The 27,236-nt window shown below is 48.8% G+C and overlaps 1 protein-coding gene across 6 annotated transcripts; it reads right to left on the reverse strand.

Moving 5' to 3' along the window:
- Nucleotides 1-8,469: 8,469 nt before the first annotated feature.
- On the reverse strand, nucleotides 8,470-23,909 carry TBC1D21 (TBC1 domain family member 21). 6 transcript variants are annotated; one of them, XM_033191698.1, is made up of 11 exons: nucleotides 23,675-23,909; nucleotides 16,013-16,120; nucleotides 15,772-15,875; nucleotides 13,312-13,406; nucleotides 12,666-12,776; nucleotides 12,454-12,554; nucleotides 11,374-11,470; nucleotides 10,933-11,033; nucleotides 9,801-9,917; nucleotides 9,020-9,103; nucleotides 8,470-8,615 (listed from the first exon to the last, which is right to left on the reverse strand). In XM_033191698.1, the coding sequence occupies exons 1-11, from the start codon at nucleotides 23,732-23,734 to the stop codon at nucleotides 8,583-8,585; spliced, it is 1,011 nt and encodes a 336-aa protein (XP_033047589.1). In that variant the 5' UTR covers nucleotides 23,735-23,909; the 3' UTR covers nucleotides 8,470-8,582. The 6 variants fall into 6 exon arrangements, with proteins under 6 accessions (XP_033047589.1, XP_033047587.1, XP_033047588.1 ...); XM_033191696.1 differs by having other exon boundaries at nucleotides 8,473-8,615; nucleotides 9,759-9,917; XM_033191697.1 differs by having other exon boundaries at nucleotides 8,473-8,615; nucleotides 10,933-11,054.
- Between the last annotated feature and the right edge of the window lie 3,327 nt (nucleotides 23,910-27,236).

The raw sequence follows: 27,236 nt of genomic DNA on the forward strand, positions 1-27,236 counted from the left end.
GCCCAGGACTCTTGCAACCTGGGCAGGGTGCCTGGTCCCTGGGGCAACCGGGCCTCCCCATGGAGTTCTGGGCTTGTGGAGAAGGAGGAGCGCCCTCTGTAGGCTGGCACACGCAAGTGCAGGCTCCACAGGAAGGAGAAGGTGGCTCTTCTTGGAGGCTGCACCTTATGGCTGTGGGAAGCCACAGATCCTGGAGAGGTCCTCTCTCCTGTGGCTACAGTTTCCTGGGTTACAAAATAATTCTGAGCCTGGCTCCTGTTGTGCCTTTCCAACAGCTACCATTTCTTTGAGTCGAAGTTTCCTGGGCTAAATGCATCATAGACATAGCCATATTACAACCTGTAAGGCATGTATTATTTCTCATTTCTTGGTGAGAAAACAGAGGCTCAAAGAAGTTAAGTATATTGTCCAGGGTCACACAACTATTACCTGGAGCCCGATTCCAGAGTCCAAGGACTAACTAATTCACACTGCAGCCCACTTAGGGTCCAGCCTTCTAGGAAGGAAAGAGAGGTGTGAGGACAGTCAGGGAAACAGCTCTGGTGACCAAGCTCTGGTGACCAACAGTGCGGCGACCAAGATGAGGTAGGGATGATGGAGAAATGGAGAGGATCCAAGCCATGGGACAGAAGTGACAAGAGGCCATTGCTTTGAGTTTCCCTGAGAAGACATTTGTCAGCATCTCCCCAGCCCAGTTATCATGGGCTATTTCTTGACATCAGCCCCCATCCCCACCCCACACACACGTGGCAGCCCCATCCCACTACACATGCACCACTAGTCAGCCATGGGGCATGCACTTGGACTTCATGCTGTCCTCCATTTCACAGAGGGGGAAACTGAGGACTAATGGGGACTGCGATTTCCCCAATCTCAGGTCATCCCACTGATCACTGGCAGACCTCAGGCTCACCCCACTGACCGAGTTAAACTGGAGTGCGTACTGAGTCTCCCAAGTAGAGAGAAGTCGGGTGTTGCCTCTGAGCCTTCTTTAGGCCTGTGGTTGGGGGCCTCACGCTTTCTCTCCCCAACACAACAGACCTTGTATCTCTTATTCAAGCTTACCGCCCACCTTGTCCCTTTGTTCTGCCAGGTTCTCTAGCCCCCTTTCCTATTGAGCTAGGAGTTTTGAGAACTCATTGTCACCAACTACCCCCACCATCATCTTCATCTTCTCTGCTGCTGCTCCATTACTTTCATCTTATATTGGTCACTACAATGACCTTCACTGTCCCCACCACTCTACCATGGCCTCTAGAACTTGAGCCTCCACCATGATCTTCACCATTGCCACCACGACCTGCCACTGTCATCATTTCTATCCTTTGTGATGGCAGCGTCACTATTTTCCTCCTCCCCATGACTTCCACCCCTCACCTCTGCATTGCCATCCTCTCCACTATGACTGTCACTAACATGACCTCTGTCACCTGCACTTCATCTGCAGAATCACATCCAATATCACCTCCACTATTACTGTCACCACCGCTGCCACTACCAGTACCTCCTTTATATTTGTCCACACTACCGCCATGGCTGTCATCTCCTCCAAGCCCATTTTCACCTCTGTTGTCGCCATTATCTCTGTTGTTCAGGTCACTATCATTACCAGGAACTTCATCACCCTCACCTCCACCTCTGCCATCTTCTCAACTATTTTCAACTCTATTACTTCCACTATTACCTCTCCCATGACCTCCACCACCTCCATCATCCCTATCACCACTACTCTCCCCACAAAGTTCAGTGCCTAGCATTGATCCTGGGACTTGAGTAAGGAGCCCAGGCGGAGAAGAATATCCTGCCTGGCTGACAGACATCCTTGCCCAGATTTCTCAGAGCAGAGCATCAGCAAGCCAGGTGTCCGAACAATCCCTCCTCTTGACCTGAGAGCTGACCCTTCCTCAGGATGCTTCTGACAGGAGACAATGCAGTCCTCCATGTCAGCCATGCCCATACCTAAAGAGACAGCTGCTGTCTAGTTGAACGATTGAGGCCATTAATCTGGGCTGCCCTTGTTTGCATAATGATTGCATACATTTGCATCCTATTTGCTCCCAGCCTCTGAATGCTGCACTACCAGTGTTCGGGTACCATTTGCATATTACTGCAGGTGAGGGTCAGACCTTTGAGACTTTGGCTCTTATTAACTCCCTAAATAAATTCTTTTATATGCTGGCTTAGAATAGAACTTGGAATGCTTAATTCTAGAGTCAGTCAGCTGAAGGACACTAAGGTGGGAGTGTAGGGAGGTCTATTCCAGAGCTCCTGGAAAGAGGGCAGCCATTGGTGTGGTCCAGGGAGGAGAGTAGCAGGAGAGTCCACTGCGGAGACAAGCTCTGCTCCTGGACAGTGCTCTGCACAGTCATTCCTGTCCTCTCTGGGCCATAGTCACTCACTCTGAGGACTTCCTTGAACTCCCTCTAAGTGGAAGAAGGGGTCAAACCAGCTGATCACTAATCCCCCTTCATTAAGCTCCTGTTCTGAACTCAGGTGTTCTCATTCCTGACCGCATTTTAGAACCACCTGGGAGCTTTTGAAAACGACCAGTGCCCTGGCCCCACCCCCAGATATGCTGGTTTAATTGGTGGGCCCTGGGAATTCGTTGTTTTTAAAAAGCTCCCTTGGTGATTCTAATGTGCACCCAGACTAAATGCTATTGCTTGTGACTCTACCCCCCTACGCTTGCCACCAGCCTCCCTCATTTCTGGTTGGAATCTCTTCTGCACTACAAGCTCAGCGAGCCCCAGGGTCTGGCAGGACATTTTGGAGCTAGTGCTTTTGTTTGAGGTCCCAGAAATAAGTCCTTTTCCCTCTTGGGCAGTATGGCTAATGGCACTTGGCACCAACTGGAAATTCCCTCCTCTCCACCTTGGTCTTGTTCCATCCAAGGGGTCTCTGCCCCGGGGCTGGTCCAGAGAAAGGTTGGCTGGGCAGGGATAGGAAAGAGAGGCTACTCCTGCACGGCCCTCCTCCACCCTGTCTCCCAGAGCTGCGTGGCTCTCCCCTCACACACTTGGCTCACCCCAGCTGCCCAGGCTTTGCTGCTGCTGCTGCTGTTGCTTCTATGCGGGAACTGCCAGCCCCATCTTGGGTCCCCACAGTCACCCCTGCAGACTGACTTCCTGCAACCCCAGATCCCTAGCCCACTCCCCATCCTGGAGAAGGAATGCAGAAGGAATGTTCAGAGCTTTGTTTCAAAACAAGATGCAGTAAACATGGCTGCCTCTGGGCCCTCCCACACTTACTGGGGTCATCAAAAGCATGGAGAGGGATGAGGGAAGTAGGGCAGAGCCTCCTGCACACATAACCCCCATCATCCAGCCCTGGACCATCTCGGCCCATCGGTGGGGCTTCCGTTGCCAAGGGTGGGGTGGCCTGTGAGATGAGGGCCTGCTCTGCAGGAGAGGAGACTCAGTGTGGGCTGCGGGAGGATGGCAGACGCCAAGTGAGGCTGTGGGCCGGCAAAGAGGTGAAAACGGAAACTGCCCAAGAGCCAATGCTGTGGCATAATGGTGGGGCCCTGGGGTTCACCCATTAGCATTCAAATCCTGACTTTGCCAATCACTAGCTGTGTAACCCAGTGCCTCAGGTTCCTCGCTGGTAATGAGAGGGTAATGACTGCACCTGTTTCTGAATTTGAATTCAGTCGTGAGGGTGAAATCAGAATCAGAATTCTGATTCTGTTAGATAAAGCATGTGAGTGCTTAGCACAAGGCGTGGAACATATTAATTACCCAATTAGTACAGCTTCTATATAATTGTGAGGGCAGGGGTCACGTGACCTTATTCGTGACCTCCTGAAGCTCCAGCCCACTAACTGTCCTTTGGAGTTGGGTCCTGGGCAGTGGAGGCCCTTCCTGGTAGCTCTGTTCTTCCTCCTCACTGACCAAAGGTCTGGTGGCTTCAGGCCAGGACTGGGTTCTACTGGCAAGCCTGAGGGTGGGTGCAGAAGCCCACCTGCTTTCTTCCTCTCTGAGGAGGGAAACACAGACCCTGGGGTCCAGAGAACTTGGAGTTTTATCCATGATGCTTCTGTGCAGTTGTTAGTGGGTAGAGAGCTATTATCCTAGCTTCAGGAACAAAGAGTGGCCTTGGGGTCATTCAATGTAGCCAGAGAAGAAGGAATAAATGAATGAATTCTCCAGGGAAGAGGCTTAGAAGAAGAGTGAAAGAAAGAGAGGTGAGAGTGAGAGCATGGAAGGAATGCAGCCAATCCAATCCAAGCTTTCATATCTGGCTCAGGACTAAGTTTTGGAAAGCTTGGATAGGGCCTGGCTGCTTCTATTTTCTTTATCTCTATGCTCATGGCCATGGTGATTCATTTAAAGATATTATGTCTAGGCCTTGCTCATTGGAAGTGTGCTGGGCACTAGTTTTTTCAGAATGAATTAGTCACTGCTTTCATCTCCACCATGATTGCCTTCACCACCACTGCCATCACCAATATCAGAGCCCTCCCCACTGCAATCCCCTTCAGTCCCTTCCTTGAATCTCACATCTTTTCCTCTGGTGCTACTTAAGGAATACCATTAGAGACAGTCAGTTTTTGTTGGCAGAATGAAAGTCAACACTATCGTCACCACCACCAGTGATGACATCATTACCACTGACAGATTCTATATCACCTCTGCCACTGATGTCACCATCACTAGCACCTCCACCATCATAAATGACATCACACCTCTGCCACCAACATCACCATATAATTAGCTTCACCACCATCACTGACATCTCCGACATCACCATCACCATCACCACCATCATCACTGACATTACTCTATTGTGTTATTGTCACGGAATCCTTGAGGTGTTACTTTTCCAGCTGGAAACCTCTCTGGACAGTGACACCTTTGCCTGGGTTTTGCTTGGGCCTACTGGGCTTGTTTGCCCACTCGACCTGGCAGGCTGCATTAGGCTTGCACTATTGGCCTGGCGCCCACACCTGCCAAGGGAGAGCTAGACATGGAGTGTTGAGGGGTGTGCAAACAAGTGAATGTGGGATCTGGCCACTGCATACAGCCAGGCATGCCAGCTGTGGTGGGAGGGGCAGCTCCAAATGCTGGCATGGGCGCTGGCTCCCTGCAAGGTGGTGGCTGGACCAGGAGTACCACAAGCAGCATCCATGGCTGGCACAAGGGAATGCAGTCGTGCATGGAAGCTTGGGGACACCAAGAACCACAGAACCCCAAAGAGGGTGTCACAGCCCTGGCTTAGGGAGCTCCTAGGTCTGGGCTCCCCAAAGGGCTATAGCTCTTTTCTCCTTCTCTCTTCTCTCCTTCCTGTCACCTGCAACATGGCAAGCAAGGAGTGGGTTTCAGCCCTGTTTGTGTTATAGCTCTTTCAACCCTATCATTCGATGGATCACAAGTTCTTGTCCCACATCCAGGAAGAATGAGGCATGTTGACAAGTGGAGGATGAGCAAGGCAAAGAGTTGCTTTACTGAGCAACAGAACAGCTCAGAAGAGACCCTCAGTGAGTAGCTCCTCTCCATAGGCAGGTCATCTGGTAGTCTGCCTGAGGCTGGCTGAGTCTGGGGGTTTTTATGGGCTTCAGAGGGGAGGAAGGGTATGCTGACTGGTCCATGGGTGGCCATGGGCAGGCCCAGAAAAAGCCCCATAGGTTGTCACTGCAGTCTGTGGAACTGGCAGCCTGGCCCCCAGGTCTCAGACCGTCCCTGGCCTGAAGGTGGGGTTTCACCAGGATCTGCCCTCTTCCCACCCAGGGTCTGCCTGCCTCCTGCTGTCATTAACCTGCCATCCATGGTGCCCAGGCTGTTCATGGTGAGGGGTGCCTGCAGGCCCATGCTGAGCCATCCTTAGCACCCCCTCAGCCTCTCAGCCTCTTTTCCATGCTTGTTGGTGCCCAAAGTCCAGAGGGGATGCCAAGAAGGCATGGGGCTGGCATGTCAGTGCTGCCCAGGTGTGCACATACCTGGCCAGGTTGTGACAGCACCTGGGCTCGGCCACAACTTTGCTCCGAAATCAGAGTGGGCACCAGGAGTGGGGAGAGGCCAGGCAGTGGGAGCAGGCAGTTCCAAGTCTGTGGGGGTATGGGGGTTTCCAGGACCCCCAAGAGTGCAGAAATGCCTGGGTCCACAGCCGTGGCAGGGTGGCTGCAGCTGTGCCTGGGAAGGTGGGGCTCCCACCCCTCCAACTAGGAAGGGGGCGGGGCTCCTGCCTGTTTCCGGCCCCCACTGGCTCCAGGGAGCGTGCAGCCCTCACTGCGCCTCCCCCACTGCAGCTGGCATCATGGCAGTGGCTACTCCAGATGGGCCACCACTGCCATCATTAGAGCAGTCCAAATGGTCTAAGACAGTACTCAATAAATGCATGCTGAAATAAACTAGGCTATCATAACACAAACTTAGGCTCTGGGATTTCAATGCTTCCTATGCTTCTGTCTCTGGAATGGACCCTTCTAGAGAAAAACAACACTGGGCTGTATAAATTATAAACTAAGTAAGTTCACTAAGTGAGCCAGAGAAGGGGAATAAATGAATGAACTATACAGCCCAGTATTATTTTTTAGGACCTGCATAGCAGCACGGTGGGAAGATCCTAATCTACAATCCACTAGGCTGGGAGTGTTGCAGATGAGTTGAGAGAAGCTCCACTCTTCCAAGATTGTTACTTTCATCACTCTATCACCTGGAATTTATCTGAATCCGGATCACTTAGGTGTCAAGACTGAATCCACCTCGTCCTTAAGACCTAACAGGTTTTCAAATATGTGCTCTAGTAGACAAGAGGCTCCTTGCAGATAACACAGGAAATGATGTGAGGTTCAAGGAAGGGGGGCTTCAGAGGGGTTGTGCGGGGAGATGGATCTGGGATCTGCACCCAAACTTCATCCACTGGGCTTCTGGGAAGGACTATGTAATAATAGCGCTCAAGTGATTTTAAAAACAGGTTTGGCAGCAAGTGGTCTAGAAGGTGAGTTCTTAAATTTTTGTTTTAAAATAGATGTTTGGCATTGCGTGTAGGTCCCAACAAAAAATAATCGGCCATCTAAAGTCACCAGTCTAAAAGAAGCATTAGAAAATGTTCATTTGATGTTTCTATTGATTCTTCTCTTCCCAAGGCCAAAACTAGCTCAGCAAGATGTCTTTCACTCTGGTTCTCTGCCTCTCTGGCAAAATGCAAACACAGCTTCATCCTTGGAGAACTGTCTTTCATGCAGGAACCCTTATTTAAATAAACTGCCTTAGGAACATAAAAGCAAAGGAAAAGTGTAGTATATGAATTTACCCATGTGCCTTCCTGCCCAGCAAACACGAGCTCTTTAGCCATACAGAGAAGATGTTGCTGGGGGCACAGTCCCTCATTCTTCAGCATTCCTCCCTGACCTTCCAGCAAAGATATAGCCGCTAACAGACTCAGAGCCAGTCCTGGGTGGGAGACTGTCGCCTGAGGGGAAGGAGACCAAGCACTCACTGGGGACATAATGGCTTTGGAGTGATAGTCACTAAGAGTGCCAGGATGGGAGCAGAGGGAGGGGCAGTTGGCTGAAGAGTGAGAGGGATGGTCATGCCTTACCTCTAAGGACCAGTTCACAGCAAAAACAAGGGATCCCTCCCACCCGTGTGTAATGTCAGCCCTCCTGAAAACTTATAGTTACTGGGCAGGGCAGTGTGTATGTGTGTGCGTTTATGTGTGTGTGTGTGTGTGTGTGTGTGTGTGTTGCTGAGCAGTTCTGGGGGCACACAGTCAGCCCCAAACCTTCTGCAATTTCAGCCTCTCTGGCCCATCTACGTGTCTTCCCTCAGAGGGGCCAGCCAGAGCATGGGGCAGGCTGGGCAGGGGCTCAGGGCTGTGGCAGAGCCCGGGGGAGCAGGTGTGATGCACCTTTTCCTCATGGAGCAACTGACTGCCTGGCCAAGGACAGAGTGCATTCTCAAAAAAGATTGATCAAGGCTGGAAAATAAAATGTAGCTTGAGGACACATTGACAGGCTGATAAATGAAGGCACAACTATGAGGGAGGCTTTGAAACCAGGAAGGGAATTGCCTGCTGGTCAGATATTTCTCCCTTCCAGGCCAGCCCCTTCCACAGACTAGCAGGGAATCTCTGGAAAAAATGACTTCATTGTGCGACTGATATGGGGGGACTCAGGGGAGCAGTGGGGGTGGGGTCAGAGTCCCAGGACCAGCCTTCCTCTCAGGACCTGAGTCCAGATGAATTAATCTTTATTAAATGTGCTCAATTTTATCTTCTACGGGGGTCTGGAAATCTCTCAGAGTTGGTTTTACTCTAACCATTTGTTTCCAGATGTGGATCCACCGCAGCCTTGGAAAACCCTCCACTAGGGAGGAGCCACTGACCCAGTCTGTTCCAGTAAGCACCCTCCCTAACCTCAGAACGTGTCTCTTAGACAGCTAGCCTCTTCCTATCCTACGACCCTGTCTCAACCCTCACGTGCGTCCCAGCCCCTAAGGTCAAAGAAGACATAACACCCACCACAAACCGTTATTCCAGAGGACTGTTTATATTGCAGCTGTTTTATCTACTCCCTCACTCCAGTGCCCCTGACCTTCATCCTGCCCATCGAGGGCATCGGTCCACTGTGGGCTTTGGTGTCCTCAGAGGAAGAAATCCTTTAATGTCTGAGGAACCTAGGGAGGAGGCAGGTGGGAGGTGCACAGACATTGGTCTGTCACTTTCATTCTTCAGTTCTTCTAAGCAGCGACATTCTCCTGAGCCCCTGGGTGCCCAGACCCACTGGGATGGACACAGGGAATGGGGGGGATGAAGGCCATACTATCAAGTAGCACAGCCTGCTCAGGGAGGAAGGAGCTACATGTGCAAACAGAAAGAAGACCTTGAGGAGCAACATGTGTGGGTTGGTGGTACAGAACGCGGCACAGTCTGTGTCTCTGAAGTTGAATGTGCCTGCCATGGGCTGTGTTTGGGAGATCAGGGTAGGCTCCTTGGAGGAGGAGGAGGAGGAGGAGGAGGAGGAGGAGGAGGAGGAGGAGGAGAAGGAGGAGGAAGAAGACAAATCACTGGGGCAACTTACATCCTTCTGGATGAGCTCAGCATAAACCACGCAGGCAGCGGAAATCAGCTCATCAGCATCAAGGTCAATGAGGTTGTTGCAGGCCTGCGCAGGAGTGTGGGAGCTGTTGCGGGTGGGGCTGGGGCAAATGTCTCCCTGCACTCTTGGGCACAGGCAGCTGCCTGCAGCACCCAGGGAAGAAGGATGCTGCTCACAGCAGTCGCTGGGGACCACCTGACCTCTCCCCAGCCTGCTTGGCTCAATGCCTAAAATTTGATATTTGGGGGCAATGGTAAATGTTAGCCTTCATGTTAGGCTCTAGGGAGTCCTGGGATTCCACCAAGTGTCTTAGGGGCTTCGAAGGAGGACTTGGTTTATATTTGGGGTGCCACCTAAGATTTGTTTCTTCCAACAAAGACTTTAGTAGCTTTTTTAAAATGGTGGAAAACTCTAGGTCCTTCTGCTTCAGGAATATCCCAGGGCCACGGGGTTGACTGCGAGATGGTAGAGCTTAATGGTTAGGGAGTGTTCAAGGCCTCCGTTTCCTCATATGTTAACTAGGAGTGATGATGATGGTTATAGTCTCTCTGTGTCAGGCTTGTGGTGAGGCTTAAATGAGCTAGTCTATTAAAAGCCCTCAGCACAGTAATCCGTACCTTAGCTCTCATTGCCCTTCCTGCCTGGGGGAAAAAGGTGGCACTGGTGCCCAGCACCCCATGAGCCCCGGTCTTGCAGCTGGGGTGGGGTGGGGAGTCAGGACCTCCAGGAGCTGGGCTGGTGGCTTGCCCGAGGGTGCTCTCACCAGGAGGATGTCGTCCCCGCCCATGCTTTCCTGCAGCACCTGCTCCCGCACCATCTGTAGCATGCTGTAGGCCACCAGCACCTGGAAGTTCCTGCAGGGCTTCCCCGTGAGCAGAACCTGTGGGTCAGGGCGTCTCAGTCTGGGCCCTGTGGCCTGAGACTGCAGATGTCCTGAGGATGGTGAGGTACCCACCAACCACATGCCCCGGGTCAGCCATTCCTGGGTCTTGCTGCTGACTTGCTCATTCATTCATTCCTTCCTTCATTCACTCACTCATCCATTCACTCAGGCATGTGCTCACAGGTACCCCTGGCTCTAGGCATTGTGCTGTCTCCTGGGGGATTTAGAGATCGAGGCTTCAGGGAATTCATTAGATAGAGGAAGGGGAGGGAGGCAATGAGGGGTGGGAGACACTAGGAAACTGTCGAATTTGAGTGGGGTTTTGGCAAGCAAGGGTTAATGGGAATTAAATGACCCAAGGGTGTCACCAAAGGCCTGGGTGTGGTCATGGACTTGGGCATGGAGACCAGCCAGCCAAGAGGGAGGGACAGGCAGGTGGGACTAGATCTGTGGGACCCTACATGTCAGGTGGATGATTGGGCTGGACTCTGCAGGCAGCAGCAGCCATGAGAGGGCAGTGATGGGTGGGCGTGGCATTCCTCAGGGGATTCATCTGCTGATGGCCCTGGGGATTGTGGTCACAGGACTACAGGTATCCTTGGGGACCCACCTTCTGTGAGAGAGTTTCACAGGAGCAGCACTCTGGGGAAGGGGAAGGCCGGGGCTGGGGGGACAGCTGTGGAAGTGGAAGCGTGGGGAGGCCACCTGGGCAGGGAAGCAGGGAAGTGGAGCTGCAGGCCCAGGCTCCCACCACACAGGCCAGAGGGCCCTCCTGTGTCAACTGCCCACAGAAGGCACAGCCAGTTAGGCCTTTGTGTTAAATGAACATATGGACAAAGTGATGCTCCAGCTTCCTCCAGCAAGATGGGATCAGGGTTGCTGACCCAACAAAACCCCAAAATACTGAACTCCATCCAAGCCAGAAGGAAAGGGGGATGCAAGGAAGATTTGCAGCTTCCACTCTGCCCGAGGGGTGGAGCCCAGCCTGATGATCCCCAGTTGGGCACCTCACCTCCCAGAGCCTCCAGACGTCATCAAAGGACTTGAAGGCACGCTGGAAGCAGAAGCAGAACCAGGGGAAGAGGGACTGCACAGCTCCTGCACCCTTCCCTTCTGTGGGGACAGAAGCTGAGGCTGTAGTCAGGGAAAACACACATGATGCAGCAAACACATGCAGATGAGGCCAAACTGTGGAGCCTGCAAAACACTTGGGAAATACAAAAAGCTTGCTGCCCCTTTTCCAGTTGCCCTGGGAGATGGTTTAGAGTCAACTTTTAACTGTCCAGACTCCAACCCCATCCAGATAACCCTCTTCCCAGGGCCTGGAGAGGCAATCAAATGACTCTGCTGCTCTCCAGCCCCCCATGATTAGGGACTGACAGTTGGGTCTCAGCCCCTCTCCCATGCCTACCCTGGGGGGTGGGTGAGGTGGCAGGAGGTGGAAACCACTCACTTAGGTGCTCAGCAAACATGGGGTCCAAGAAGGTGATCAGGGTGCTGAGCATGTCTAGGTTCTTGCCCACGCCAATGTTGATGACACAGCTGTGTTCCTGCACACAACGGTGGGAGACAGACCGAGTCCTCCTCGGCCTTAGGGCACTGTAAGAGTCAACTCTGCTTCCCCCAGCTTCACTTCTGGAGGCTCCGTGTGTCTATCTGTGCGCTGGGCCCCCATGTCTCTACGAGTCTGTGTGTGTGTGTGCACATATCTATGTCTGTGACTGTGATTTGTGTATGCAAGTTTGTCTGTATATGTTGTGCACCTCTGGGTGGCTGTGTAGAGTGTGTGTGTGTGTGTGTGTGTGTGTGTGTAGTAGAGATTCTCAACTGTGGCTCACAGTCTAGTGAGCCCAGTTGCCCAGTTCTTCCCTCACACAATAGTGTTGGGGCAGAGCCAACTGGGACAAGGGAAAGGCAGCAAGCACATTTGCAGCGATGGTGGGGTGGAGGGAGGGATGAGGGAGGGTTCTGGGCAGCCTCTCACAGATCATGAGGAAAGGCTTTCCAGGGAGGTGTTCCAGGGAGCTGCACCTTCAAAACCCCTCAACTTGGACTGTGAGGGAGTTCCTGGGGACTACTGAGTCTCCTGGTGTGCCTGGAATTCAGGTTATGTGAAGGGAACAGCCCTGAATAACTGGCTAAGGTTATTGGATTTTATTCTGGAGGCCACGGGGAGCCATTGAGGTAGGAGAGGTGAGGAGGGAGGAGAGCCATGCTTGGGGAAGAAAATGCCAGGAGAGGGCACCATCCTTGGGCCTGGCGGATTCATGCTCTTTCAAGGTTTGTTGAGAGGTGGACCCAGAGCTTTGCTCCATTCCCCTTCTCCACTTCAATGCCTCCCCACCACCACTACTTTGAACCACTGGGTTTAGCATCACCCTCCCAGGCTCCTCTGAGACCCAGAAGACTGGAGGGAATGGTTGGGGTTGGAGGGAATGGCTGGGGCTGCCAATGCCTGCCCAGCCTCAAGAAGTTGTTTGGGGAGTAGTGGCAGGTGGAGAGGGGCGTCCCTGAGCTCAGGCCTTGCCCTCACCGTTTTCTGCAGGAAGAACTGGAAAAGCCAGAAGGTTTCGTGGTCGTGCTCCACCATCAGCTGGAAGAGCATCACCATCTCATGGAAGCCCTGCTGGTACTCTGTGGCAAAGAGGGGGTTGGGGAGGAGGGGCTGGGTGGGAGGGCCCGCACCCTTGGCTTAGGCTGGGCCAGGTCCCAGGAGGGCATTGACAAGGGGAGGCTGAGTCTCACCTGCCTGCGTGTTGCAGACGTAACTCAGAAGCAGGATCTTCTCTAGCCTCTTCTTGTCGATGAGGACGTTGCCCAGGGGGTCTTTGTCATAGAGTTTCTGAATGTCACGTGCTAGGTTGGAAGCAAGGGGCAAGTGGGTGGCACCAGATCACATCCAGCAGGTCTATGGGTGAGTTTCTTCCCCTACCCCAATGGGCAGGCCCTAGGACATTCTAGAGGGAGAGGGAGCTGTGAAAGGTACATCAGCCCCTGCCAGGCTCAGTTCTTCACCACACCCTGAGCTGTCTGTGTTTCTTCCCACCTCTAACCCTTTGATGAGGCCATACCCTCGGCCAGGAATGTCCTCCCCCACCCTTCCTCTCTGTCCAGTTCAAATCCAACCTCATTCAAAGCCAAAGAAAGGAGAGAGGAAGACCAGGCAGCAGGAACATCATGCGCCCAGGGAAACATGGTATGGGGCATCTAGGGCCACACAGGAGAGACTGGTGGGGTGGATTAACCAAGGTTCAGCTGGCAAAACTCCAGGCACAAGTCAAAGCAACTCCCAGGATCCTGGAGCCATCCCTCCCTGGAAGTGACTGAGAAGGGGGCAGAGTTGGCTTCAAGCCCTCCCTCTGCCCAGCCCTTTCCACCCCACTTTGCTCACCAATGTTATTGCGAGTCTCTATGAAGTTCCGGTGCAGGTTTTCCAGAAGGGGCTGAATCTTCTCATACATTTGGCATAAGGCCTTGTAGTTCTTCCTGTGAGAACAGAACTGAGGCTGAACAAGGTGGCTTTCCCCTTCTGATAAGTGGAGAACGAATAGCTGCAGCTACCTGTGATGCTCTCCCTCATCTCAACCTGTGCCACCCTAACTGTCCTCCAACGTGCACCTGGAGTGCAGAATGGAGACGGTTTAACCTCCTGGGCTCTGTACTCCAAATGCTGCACCTGAATCCTGGCTCTACACCTTAATAACTGGGTGTCTGCCACTGGGGGCAAGCCTTGGGGACATCGTTTTCCATCTCTAAGCCTCAGTTTCCCCATCTGTAGAATGGGCATAATACTGGCACCTGTGCCTAAGAATTGGAAGTGCTGAGTGAGGTGGTGTTTTGTCCTCATTATTAGAATATGATTAGTTGGTATCGCTGGCTGCTTGGTGGCCTCCAAAAAAACATATCCATGTCCTGACCCCTAGGACCTGTGAATGTAACCATATGGGGAAAAGAGTCCTTGTAGATGTGATTAAGCTGAGAATCTCCAGATGAGATCCTTAAATTAAGACTTTCCAGGTGGACCCCAAATCCAATGACATGTGTTCTTATAACACACAGAGAGGAGAAGGCCTCACGACCACGGGGACAGGGAATGGAGTGAGGCACACCCCCCGAGGAACACTGGGAGCCACCAGAAGCTGAGAGGTAAGGAAGGGTTCTACCCTAGAGCCTTTGGAAGGAGCCAACACCTTGATTTTGGGCTTCCAGCTCCAGAACTGTGAGAGGACAGGTTTCTGTTGTCGGAAGTCACCCAGTGTGTGGTACTTGCTAAGGCAGCCTCAGGAAATCAACACAGGTGGGCTCTTGTCAGAGCTCCCGAGCCTCTCTGAGCTCCCCAGCCCGGCCCTCACACCCCTGTCCCACCCTTGGTCACTCTGACTGGCCCCCGTGTGAATCTTTTCCACATCCTGTCTGGATGCTCCCTTGGGGCTGGGCCTAGGTCCTGCTTCAGGCTCCCAGACCGGTGAGTCCACTTCAGGCTACACCGTGATGCAGCCACAATCCAAAGGAGTCCGTTCCTCTGACGGGAAGATATTCAGCAGTGGCGTCAGTCTGACTCAGTCAGTGTGTACGGAGACCTCCCATGGACAGGCAAGGTCAGGAGAGGGCCCAAGACAAAGGCAAACTGGCGGCAGCCTCTGCCCTTGTTTGTATTCAACCTGGGAGGGAAAACACAGGCTCCAGTCTCACTACTGTGGAACCAAGTGCCCAGGGTCATGGAAGTGCAAGTCAAGGGCCTCTGGCTTTAGGGAGGGAGCATTCCTGTCAAAATCATAAAGGCTACTCATTCCTCCCCTGTGCAAGGTGCCTTACCTGTATTATCTGATTCAGCCCCCAAAACCACTCTGTGAAATAAACTGTAACCCGAATTTTATGAAGGAGGAGACTGAGACTTCAGCACTGAAGTTCTTGGGCAAGTTCACCCAGCGTGTAAATCAGAGTGCTGAAATTTGAACCCAGCTTCCAAATCCAAGACGGTCCAAGTTCAAAGCTAGTGTATTGTCCACTGAACCAAAGTGCCTCATCCCTGGCTCCCTTGGGAGATCTGGGAGGGTTGCTTGGAGGAGGTGCACTGTGGGATATGGGCCTTGAAGGAAGGGTGGGCTTTTGATAGGCGGATGATAGAAATCCATTGTGGAGGGAGGAGAAAGGGTGAACCAAGGACAGAGGGGAGTGCAAATGTGGTCTGTGCTGGGGCAGGGGTGGGGCAGGAGCGGGCAAATGAGGAGTCAGTGAGGCTGTCAGTGTGGTTGGAATGTCAGGCTCTGGGATAGTGTGCCATGTGGAGATAGGATCCAGAAGTTTTTGGAAGAGATGTGCTATTTGAAATGTTACCAATTATACCACTGGGAGTGTTTCATCTAAGGACACAGGCAGCCCATACTGGGTTTTGTACCTTCCCCCTGGGCACTGGGAGGAAACACTGGACACAGGCGGGGAGTGGGGAGACTAGACCCAGGAGGCAGCTCAGCCATAGGGGACAGGGAGGAGGTGGAGTTGGGGTGGCCACCACCCAGGGAAGCTGGTGGCAGACTGTGTTCAAAGGCTGCTTCAGAGGGAGAATGCATAGACCCTAGGAAAGGATGGGGCTTGGGGGCCCAGGGGTGGGAGGAGTGGCTGGGACCAAGCCCATGCCTGGCAGTTAGTAGGCTGGTAAATGGAGCTCAGGGAGAGAAGGCATTGGCATGAACTGGCCGCACCTCCTGTGTGCTGTGCCTGGGTCAGGAGGCATGGGGTTCCTCTCGGAATGAGAAGTTGCATGGGGGCAGAAGACAGTCTGCAGGCTGGGGAGGCAGCACCTGCCACCTGCAGGCCCCCTCCCATCCCAACAGGGTCTGGAGTGTTCTACCTCCTCATGCTGTCCACCGTGAGCCGCTCATCCTGGGAACTCTGCCATGAGAAGTAGCCCGTGAGGAACTTCCAGGCTTCAGTCCTCACGAAGGGGTGCAGACCCTGGGGTGGGGGGTGGGAGGTAGGGGTCATGGGCTCTTCGATGCCTACCGAAAGGGCTTCATCCAACACCACACCTGCCCCCTGCCCATCCATGCTCCCAGTTCCAGGGCAAGGCCAAGGGTAGCTTGGGGACCCACCCTTTCCAGGATGTTAACACAAATGAAGTCCCGTGACTTGGCCAAGTGGCCGTTCTCATCAAAGAAGCTGTCCCATTCTGTCTTGTCAATAGGTGGTTTTCTCTTTACCTGGCAAAAGCAGCAACCAGTTCCACCTTATGTTAGGAGCCTTCAGCTTTTAAGTGTGATTTTAAATAATATGTTCTGGACTTTGCGATATGAATCAAAGCGCATAGCCTGACTTACTTCTGGGAATCTATCTTGAGGACATTACTGAAAATATATAGAAAAAATCCTGTATGCACAATAATTTTCATTGCACATTACTTACCAACATGAAAAATGCAAGCACTCCAAATGTTCTGCAATAAGGGGGTAGTTAAGTAAACTGTGGTTTATGTGCTCAATGGAATATTTTGAGGCATATAAATGTTGTTTACAAGGAATGAATAATAATCTGAAAAAATACAAATGTTAACAGAAAAAAGCAGAATACAGAATTGTGTATCTAGCATTTTCTCTATGTGCTATACTCTGTAGTACAACTATGGCATTCATAGTAATACCTCTCTATGTATTGTGTCTGTTATGTATTATAATAACACCCCGCATACACTCTAATATATAATGCATTGACTACTATAAAGTTCTTAGAAAAAGACTGAACAAATACAAAAAAGTCCCCCCCACAATTAAAAACAGCAGTGATTATCTTTGAGCGACAGGAAATAAGTACTTTTTATCCTTTTTCTTTTCTTTTTTTTTTTTGAGACAGTCTCACTCTGTTGCCAGGCTGGAGTGCAGCGGTGTGGTCTCAGGTCACTGCAACCTCCGCCTCCCGGGTTCAAGCAATTCTCCTGCCTCAGCTTCCTGAGTAGCTGGGATTACACACATGCACCACCACACCCAACTAATTTTTGTATTTTTAGTAGAGAGGGTGTTTCACCATGTTGGCCAGGCTGGTCTTGATCTCTTGGCCTCAGGTAATCCACCTACCTCAGCCTCCCGAAGTGCTGGGATTACAGGCATTAGCCGCCGCACCCGGCCTTTCTTGTATTTTTAAAATTTTCTATAATAATGTATACTGTTTTGATCATAGGAAAATATAAAATAAGCATTAATTAGACACAGTTATGAGCTCCACTTTACCTTTCCTGGAAATGTAAAACGGTTCATTATGAGGGATAGTTTCTGCTTTTGATAAGAGGGTGTGTGTGTATGTGTGTGTGTGTTGTATATATCTGTGTGCTATGTGTATGTGGACGTGTGTGTGCGTGTGTGTGTATGTGTTGGAGAGAGGTGAGTGCACTGTATGCAAAGTAATTCAAAATGCTTATAAAATAATAACTAGGGTCAGGTGCAGTGGCTCATGCTTATAATCCCAGTACTTTGGGAGGCCAAGGCAGATGGATCACTTGAGGTCAGTTCAAGACCAGCCTGGGCAACATGGTGAAACCCTGCCTCTACTAAAAATACAAAAACTAGCCAGGCAGGGTGGTGCATGCCTGTAATCCTAGCTACTCGGGAGGCTGAGGCAGGAGAATTAAGTGAACCCGATAGGCAGAGGTTGCAGTGAACTGAGATCATACCACTGTACTCCAGACTGGGCAACAGAGCACATAATAATAATAATGTCTCTAATAATAATAATAATAATAACAACAATGACAAAACAACTAGGAGTGAGGGTTTCTATTGGAATAAGAGAAGATTTCTTTCTTCCTGGGATATTCCCTTCTACCGGAGAGAAGAATATCTTGAAATGCCACATTACAGACGTAAAGATGTGCTGATGGACAGAGCTGAGGAGACAGGTAAATATACACACTGCCAACTTCCCATTAGTATACATCTGAATATGTGACTCAAATTAAATTTGCATACAAATCACTTAAGGATCTTCTGCAGGTTCAAGTTCTGATTCAGAGGGTTTGGGGTGGGGCCCAAGATGATGCATTTCTAACAAGCTCCTGAGTAACAGGTGATGCTGCTGGTCCACAAACCACATGAGTAGTAAAGTATTAGAAGGTAAAACAGGCCGGGCATGGTGGCTCAAGCCTGTAATCCCAGCACTTTGGAAGGCCCAAGCAGGCAGATCACTTGAGGTCAGGAGTTCGAGACCTGTCTGGCCAACATGATAAAACTCCGTATCTACTAAAAAAAATACAAAAATTAGCCAGGTGTGGTGGTGGGGTGCCTGTAATCCCAGCTACTCGGGAGGCTGAAGCAGAAGAATCACTTGAACCTGGGAGGCGGAGGTTGCAGTGAACCAAGATCGTGGCACTGTACTCCAGCCTGGGTGACAGAGCAAGGCTCCTTCTCAAATAAATAAATACATAAATAAATGAAGGCAAAGCAGCATTGTTAACTAAAAATAAGAGCCCACAGGCCCCAAATTGGGATAATTTCCACTAACTGTATGTTTGATGGAAATAGATTGAGAAACACATTTTTTTTTTTTTTTTTTTTTTTTGAGACGGAGTCTTGCTCTGTCGCCGGGGCTGGAGTGCAGTGGCCGGATCTCAGCTCACTGCAAGCTCCGCCTCCCGGGTTCACGCCATTCTCCTGCCTCAGCCTCCCGAGTAGCTGGGACTACAGGCGCCCGCCACCTCGCCCGGCTAGTTTTTTGTATTTTTTAGTAGAGACGGGGTTTCACAGTGTTCGCCAGGATGGTCTCGATCTCCTGACCTCGTGATCCGCCCGTCTCGGCCTCCCAAAGTGCTGGGATTACAGGCTTGAGCCACCGCGCCCGGCCGAGAAACACATTTTTTAATAACTCGTGCATGCCCTGCCATCTGGACCAAAATAGGACATATGGGCCAAGAAGTTACAAATCTCGGTGTGGGCCTAACCCTGGGAAGCAAAGTCTGCCCTGATGTGTTCCCCACCTGCATAGACACTGCCACTCATCAGAGCGAGCTTTCTGCCCCTCTGACTGTCATCATGTTCTCCCAACCTACACTCATTCAGAAACTGCAACACTCAGCATGCAATGTGGCAGGAAGCAGAAGGGAACAGGCAAAGCTGGGCTGTGTCCCGGGATCCTTAACTATAAAAGGAAATGCTTTAACTTTAGAAATGCATTTCCATAAGGATTTTAGTCAATTTGTCCATTTCTATAATAAAGGCAGCTGTGATTCTGGTGGAGACTGCATTGAATCTGTAAGCCAGTTTGGGAGAACTGATGACACTATTGAGTCCTCTGACCCATGAACACAGTATATTTCTCCGTTTATGTAGAACTGTTAAAATTTCTCTCGGCTGTGTCTTGTAGTTTTCAGTGTCTACGTCATTCATATATTTTGTCAAATTTATCTGTAAGTATTTTATATTTCAGATGCTACTATAAAAAGCATCATTTTAAAATTAAAATTTCTAATGGAACTACAATGTACTTTTATATATCGATCTTGTATTCCTGCAACCTAGTAAAACTCACTTATTAGTCCTAATGGTTTTCTTGTGGATTCCATGGGATTTTTGACATAGACCAGGGGTCAGCAAACTGTGATCCATGGGTCAAATGTGGCCTCCAATCTGTTTTTCTAAATAAAGTTTTATTAGGACACAGCCACACCCACTCATTCATTTTTGTCTGTGGCTGCATTCATGCTATGATGGCAGAGTTGAGTAGCTGCAACAGAGATTGCATGGACACAAAGCCAAAAATTCTATTGTGACCTTAGCAGAAAAAATTTGTCAGCTCTGACATAGATGAGCATGTTCATCTGTGAATAAAGGCAGTTTAACTTCTTCCTTTCAAGTATGGATGCCTTTTATTTATTTTTTCTTGTTTTACTGCACTGGCTAGAATACAAGTGCAACGTTGAATAAAAGTGGTGAGAGAAGACATTCTTGCTTTGTTCCTAATCTTAGAGGAGTGGCATTCAGGTTTTCACAATTCAGTATAATGTGAACTCTAGGCTTCCTACAGATGCCTTTTATCAGGTTGAAGACAGTCCCTTCCCGTTCTAGCATGCTGAGAGTTTTTAATTAGCAATGGATGTTGGATTTTGTCAAATAGTGTTCTGTGTCTATTGAAATGGTCATACGGCTTTTCGTTTTTGAGTTTGTTAGGATGGCAAATTACACTGAATAATTTTGAATGGTAAATAAGCCTTGCATTCCTGGGATGAGCCCCACTTGGTGATGATGTGCTATGCTTTTTATACATTGTTGGATTCTATTTGCTAAAATTTTATTTAGAATTTTTGCATCCATGTTCACAAGAATCATTTGCCTGTGAGTTTCCTTTCTTGTAATATCTCTAATTTTGGTATCAGGGTAATGTTGGCCTCATAGAATGAGTAGGGATGTGTTTCTTTTTTTTTTTTTTTTTTTAGTTTTCTGGAAGTGTTTGTATAGAATTGGTATCATTTCTATTTAAAATATTTGGTAGAACCAGCGAAGTCATCTGGGCTAAAGTTTTCTTTGTGGGAAAGTTTTTAACTACAGATTTCATTTCTTTATTAGATATTAGGATGGAGTCAAAAGAAATTGCTTTATTTTTGACTTTAAACATTAGGAATTTAAGGGAACAGGACATCTTCTAACTCACTTTAAAAAATAAAAGCAAGCAATACGGGAAACAATAAGGGATTAATAAAAGTATAAAGCATAAAAATGATAGAAATCCAAAGTAATTATGAAAATAAATGCATTACATTCTCTTATTAGCTGTAAACATTAAAAAGCAATTGATGATGTGCCAGACACTGTTCTAAGCACTTTATATATATCAACCCATTTAATCTTCACAAGTATCTATGAGGTGGTATAGTTCTTGCACTGTTTTACAGATCAGGGAACTGAAGCCATATGAGGGTTAATTAGCATATCTGAGATCACACAGAACGTATCAGAGCTGAAGTTTGAACCCAAAGCTGTTTGATGCAAAAGTCAGAGGCTTAACCCTAATGCCATACTGGGGGTGGGAGGGGCAGTGGAAAGGAATTAAAAGGCAAGGATTTTCCACTCAAATAAAAAATATGTACCTTACGTAAGCTGTGAACAAAAGAAATACCTTAAAATCAAATATCCTACAATGATTAAAAAATAAACGATGAACAAAGGTATGAAAAAATGTCAAACACAATGGAGAGGTAATATTGAAATTAAAGTAATATGCACAGTGCACCATAACAAAACATACAGCATCAACACAACAAGGCAGAAATAATTAGAAACATCATAAGAAGACACCTGTTGAGTATTCAGAGACTTTACATTTCTAAACCTCTACCTGCAACAATTGGCCATCTGTCTACTTTGCCATGGTTGAATTTGTTTATAAAAAGTCACTGCTTCTTCCTTCTAGGAAACTTCATTTGTCTACACCCACCAGTTCCCTGTATCTCTCCAAACCTCAGCAAACTATAGGCCACCCAAAAGACTATCTAAGACACTTGCTAGTAAGCCAAGGACCAGAACAAGAAGGCTGTTGACCCGTAGAAGGCCAAGGGGGAGATGTCACTTAGAAGCCCCCTGTCTACATGCACACCACTTACCTGCCTATGCTAGAAATCAGAGAATGTGTATCTAGGCTACTTTAACGTGATGGAGATTGTCAACACAGTGGCTTCTCAAACCAACCTTCATCTTCCCATATTCCTCTGTTCTTTGCTCAACCAACCTATTAACACCCTTTCCCATACACTGGATATAATGAGCTGGTAATCCAGGAGGGAAGTATGCAGTTTGCGAGGGGCTGGCTACCTCCAGCTCTGCAGTGGTGCCTTTCCTAGTCTCCTGGGAAGCATAGTGCTAAATAGAGCAGCTGTGGAAATCTCTCACCTTCAGGGTGTGTCTAGGCAGGTTAAATAAAGCTCTAGAGCAGCAAATCTGAGGAAGCCTTGGCCATTCTTCCCCTGGGGAAGGGGACCAGAAGTGGGAGCCCTAAGTGGCTCAGCCCCTCTAAAAGTTTCCTGCTGCTAGAGGCCTTGGCTTCAGGCATAAATCTCTCCCCACTGCATCATTGGGTTAGGGCTTTTCTCCCTTATTTTCAGTAAAATAAGAAAGCCTTTGGAGGACAAGAAAAACTTTTTATGAGGGTTTTGATGCCAAGTTTCTCTGAATACTCATAGCCACAGAGCCTCCAATAAAGCCCAGGGAAGGTCATTGACTTTGCTTAAGGTTCCTTCCTTCCTTCCTTCCTTCCTTCCTTCCTTCCTTCTTTCTTCTTTCTTCATTCTTCTTTCTTTCGTCTTTTTTTCTTTTGGTGGCATCTCGCTCTGTCACCCAGGCTGGAGTGCAGTGGCACAATCTCGGCTCACCGCAACCTCCACCTCCTTGGTTCAAGAGATTCTCCTGCCTCAGTCTCTTAAGTAACTGGGATTACAGGGCTCACCACCATGCCTGGCTAATTTTTTGTGTTTTTTAGTAGAGACAGGGTTTCACCATATTGGCCAGGCTGATCTTGCACTCATGACCTCAGGTGATCCGCCCGCTTTGGCCTCCCAAAGTGCTGGAATTACAGGCGTGAGCCACTGCGCCCGGACAAGGTTCTCTTTTCTATCCAGTTCACCTGAGGACAAGATACACTCCCAACCGTAACAGGGAGTCCCCACTTCAGCAATTATTACCAAACCAGGTGTGGAGGGTGTATCATCAGTACAGCACAGTGATGAAGAAAATGGTTTTAAACAGTGGTTCACAAAGCTAATTGTGCATCAGAGTCCCCTGGAGGGATGAGTTACAAAAAACACAGATCTCTGGGCTTCATCTCAAGTTTCTTGTTCAGAAGATCTGGGGCCCAAGAGTCTGCATTCTTTCCCAGTTGGTGCTAATGCGGCAGGTTTGGGTGCCACACTTTGAGAATACTGATTTTTGCACCCCACCTGTCTGGGTCTAAATACAAGTTAAGCCACTTACAAGCTGTGTGACTGTGGGCAAGTGACAAAGTCTCTGTGGCTCCATTTTCTCATTTATAAAAGGAAGACAACAGCATTATTCACCTCATAGAGTTGTGATGAGAATGAATGACTATAAATAAAGCATTTAGAACAGTCATCGTATATAATAAATGCTATGTGACAGTTTACTTTATTAGCCTTCTCTAAGCTCAGAGAAATGAGAAGGATATAAAGAAAATTTAAAGCAAGGCCTGGTGATAATTTGCAATAAAGCAATAACATTTAAAATTCAGGGACAGGGGTGTCCATTTTGCATTTTTATGTATCACTCTCTTAATCACTATGATTAATGAGATTTGAGATTGGTTAAAGTTATTGTAATTAGTTATGATTTTGAAAAAATACTGTGTGGAAAATTTTTATGACTGAAGCCGACTTCTAATAAATAGCTGTATCTTGTAAACTGGGTTTAGAACCTACTAACAAAAGCATTACTGCCACCTGGTGGCCGTATGCCAAAATTGTTGGCAAAAAGCGCTGATGAATATCTATCAGCATCTTCAGGGACGCACTTGCAAACCTACACAACTCAATAAAGGTAGAATAGTACATATGGGGAGAACGTTTTCCTGGCTTAGAAAGAAGGTGAAAGGGTGCTTGGATGTCTCAGTCCTGTTCTTGGGCTGATGGTAAGAGTAAGGTACAACCGGCCTTACTTCACCTTCTATGTTAGCTCAGGGTTCTAGCTTTTCCCACCCATCAGGGGAAAATGGTCCCAGTGTCAACCAGAGGCTGGGGAGGGAGGCACTCAGAACTGATGAAGAACACGTACCAGGATGAAGGAGGCTGACTGTCTGGCAGAGAGGCTGTTTTCAGGAGAGAGAGTGGTCATGGCCTCTGCTGTCTTCCAAACAGCCACTGATCAGAACTCACTTGGAGCCCTAGTGATGCTTAATCAGCAGAGGAATGTGATCTTCCTTTTCGGAGATGGGTTGCATTCCCAGGAGGAATTGGCTGCTCCTGACCTCCCACACTGGAACAGAGCTGGCCAGTGGTGTGTCACAAGGCCCCCGGAACCCTCATCACAATGACCTGGAAGACAGGAGCACCCACCTTTAGAGATGAGACACAAGCAGGAGAGGAGAGATTAAAGCTGCTAGTTACAAAAAAAAAAAAAAAAAGCAAAACTGCAGTACACGCAGTGGAGGTGGGATTCAGAGGACATGGGGATCAGTGTGGGCTATGCTGGTCAAGGAGGGCTTCCAGGGAGAGGTGGGCCATGAAGCTGTGCTGTCTATCTCTGACTCTTCCTCTGGACTCTCTTAGCTGGACTCCCTCCCTATTCCACTAGACCAGTGCCCAAAGTTGGAGAATAACTAGAAACCAGGCTTCAGATGTCTTGGGTACCCATTACAAAGATTCAGAATCATTATGTTAGGGCTGGGGCCTGGGGGGCTGGGGAATGTTTTTGATATGCCTCCTGGGGTGACTCAGCTTCAGCATTGGAATGGTAGCTTCTGGGGTGGAGATCAGTTTTATTTAGCTTTTTATCCAGAGCACTTAGGATCGTGCCTGAGTAGCTGAGTTAATGATTTAATTGAATGGGAGAATAAATGAAGCTGTTTTAGACCTCATCTCACTTCCCTCTCTGTATGTATGACAGAGATTTGTGCATATCCCTTATCACCTCCTACCCTGAGTTCCTTTAGGTGAGGGTCAATATCAGATTCTTCTGCGGTTCCCTCTCCCGATGCCAGTTCTGCCATCAGTTGGCACCTGGTATGTGCTCAATATTTGTTGCATGGATCCAAGGAGTTGGCTCTGCTTGTCTCCAGCATCACTGTTCTCCACCTTAAGCATTGCTTGCTCTTCTACTCAGGTCCCATCTGGCTCTAAAGCATCCTTAGTCATTAGAAGACGACAGTAATTAGACCAACCAAATTGGAATCAGGAACTGGGAGTTGGAATTTGGACTCTGACCTCAAATTTGGATGCTCCCTGCTTCTGAGCTACAGATTCCCCAGACATGAAATCAGAATACAGTGAACCTCTGGCTTTCACCTCCTTATTAACATAATGAATCACCATCCATATGGAAGTCTTCCGCGGACACAATTCATTGTCTCATTTACTGTTTCTGTTCTGCTTGCCTGCGGCACTGCAGAAGTCCTTTTAAATCAATTATCAGCCTCTCTCCACTACCCACTACCCTAGCCCAACCTAGGAGAGAGTTAAGAGCCTCTTCCATTTTATCTACTGCCCCTAGGTCTTCATGGAGTGGGAGGTGGGCAATGTTGAGTAGGGAAGGTGTGGAGTAAGGATGGGGCCCCTTGCACATTAGGGTGGCTTCATTCTAAGATCTGTAAGAAGTTTCCAAAGCAAATGTTTAGAGCAAGGGACATAGACATCATTTAGAATTATATATGTCTCTGTTCTTCCACATTTACCACATAGGCAACTGAGAATTCACTGCAATTTTTCCTTGAGAAGATGAGGATCAGGTTGGGAATTGGAAATATCTGAGGGCTAAATTCAACCTGGCTTCTAAAATGAACATGGTGAACATAGATCAACTACTGAACTTCTTTTAACCTCTGGCATCCTATCTGTGAATTGCAGGTGATAACCCTTCCCCAAATGAGCAAATACAGTTTAGTCATATTACAAAAGCCCCATAGCAACCACATGGAAGCTTAATATTTAAACAGAATTGGAGGACTGTGTGACTGAAGCAAAAAGGGGTTTTATTCCATCCCTCTTTCTTCTTTTTTCAGATTCTGAAAGCGATTACATGTGTCCATTTTTTTCCAGGGCTGAATGATCCTTACCATGTCCATTTATTTACATAATTGCCCAAGTGCCTTAGATTCCCATATACTGCTTTTCTGTTGTGCATTTTCTCATCTCTGATGGGAATTCAGCTCTCTGCTTTAAACTTCTGTACATGGGGATTCTTCAGGGAAAATATCATTTTAGGTGTTTGCATTAAAGAAGTCCAGGGAGGGAGAAAACCACTTAGTCCATTTTTCTCTGCGGAATCTGACTGTCCAGTAGCTGATGTGGCTGTGGTGTGAGGAGGAAGAGGAGACTTGGAGGGGCCTGGGGAAGACCTCTCATCCCTGAGAAAGCTTATAGGCTTTGGTGCCAGAAAGACCTGGTTCAAATCCTGGCTCTGCTGCACACCAATGATATGACCTTGGCTGAGAAAGGCAGTCTCATGCATGTGGTCTTTTAACCTCTGCTCAGCCCCATACAAATGGCCTTGAGCCAAAAACACTTGCTTACCAAGAGATAAAGAGCTCTCATAGCTTGTGTTGGGCTTGTCGCCTTGTGTGGGGATATGTTTTTCCTGTTCCAGACTCAGTGTGTACTCTTCTGTTCTGCTTAAGCTTGTGCGTCATGTGGCAGGCACCTGGCCAACCCCACTGTTATATCTGTTCCAGGTAGGGAGGAAACAGGGTCCACCCCCTGCTGCGCAAGAGGGGTGCATGCAGACCATCACCTTATGTCTGCTGTAGGAAGAGACCCTTGGCCATGCGGGACTGAACCTGTGATTGCAGCTGATCTTGCTCTGTCTCCTCTGTGTGAGTAAAGTGTTGTTCCATCTAGTGCCTGCGTGAGTCGTGTCTTTCATGGCGACACCTCTAAACCATGGAGTGGGCTGGCATCCTGGTTCTGCTGCTCCTGTTGGCGGGCATTGTTGTGCTGTTTGCCATCCTCCACACATTGTGACTTCTCTACCCTGCCTGAGTCTCGACATCTTCACATGTGCCATGAGGATGGTAATGCTTTACAGAACTGAAGGCTAACTGAAGCAGTGTACGTAAAGAGCCCAGCATGGCCCTGGAGTGCAGGAGGCACCCAATGCATGGTAGTTATTATTATCCTCAACATCACCAGTATTATTACTAATGCCTAGGACTTGTCCACAAAAATCACTAGGAAAATTTCCTTCTGTGAACTAGACTCACATCAAGATGCTGCCTGCTTCCATGAGGCTTGTAGTGACATCCATGTACAAGTTCAAAGACCCTCTGAGCCAATTTCCACTTCTCTGCATGTCTCTGGGAACCTAGGGGACAAGAATTACTATAAAAGCAGGTAAGGCCAGTATTAAAAACCAGGTTCACTCCAGTCCCCTTCACATCAGTGCAACAAGACACAACTCTGTAAAACGCCATGCAACTCTGTCTCCGTTAACAAGTATCAACCCCTTCAAAGGATACCTACCCATGACTGTCTAAGTCTGCGGCACTTTAGATCTTGATATAAATCACGTGCATTCTGATTTTATTTCATTGCAAAATGCCAAAGATCTTCCACGCTGAAGCTGTACTTTTCTCTTTACCCCTCTTTGTGGGGGACCAGGGTAAGTTTAGATTTTTGGCATCAGG

Source organism: Trachypithecus francoisi, unplaced genomic scaffold, assembly GCF_009764315.1.
Source record: "Trachypithecus francoisi isolate TF-2019V2 unplaced genomic scaffold, Tfra_2.0 Lachesis_group3, whole genome shotgun sequence".
Lineage (NCBI taxonomy): Eukaryota > Metazoa > Chordata > Mammalia > Primates > Cercopithecidae > Trachypithecus > Trachypithecus francoisi.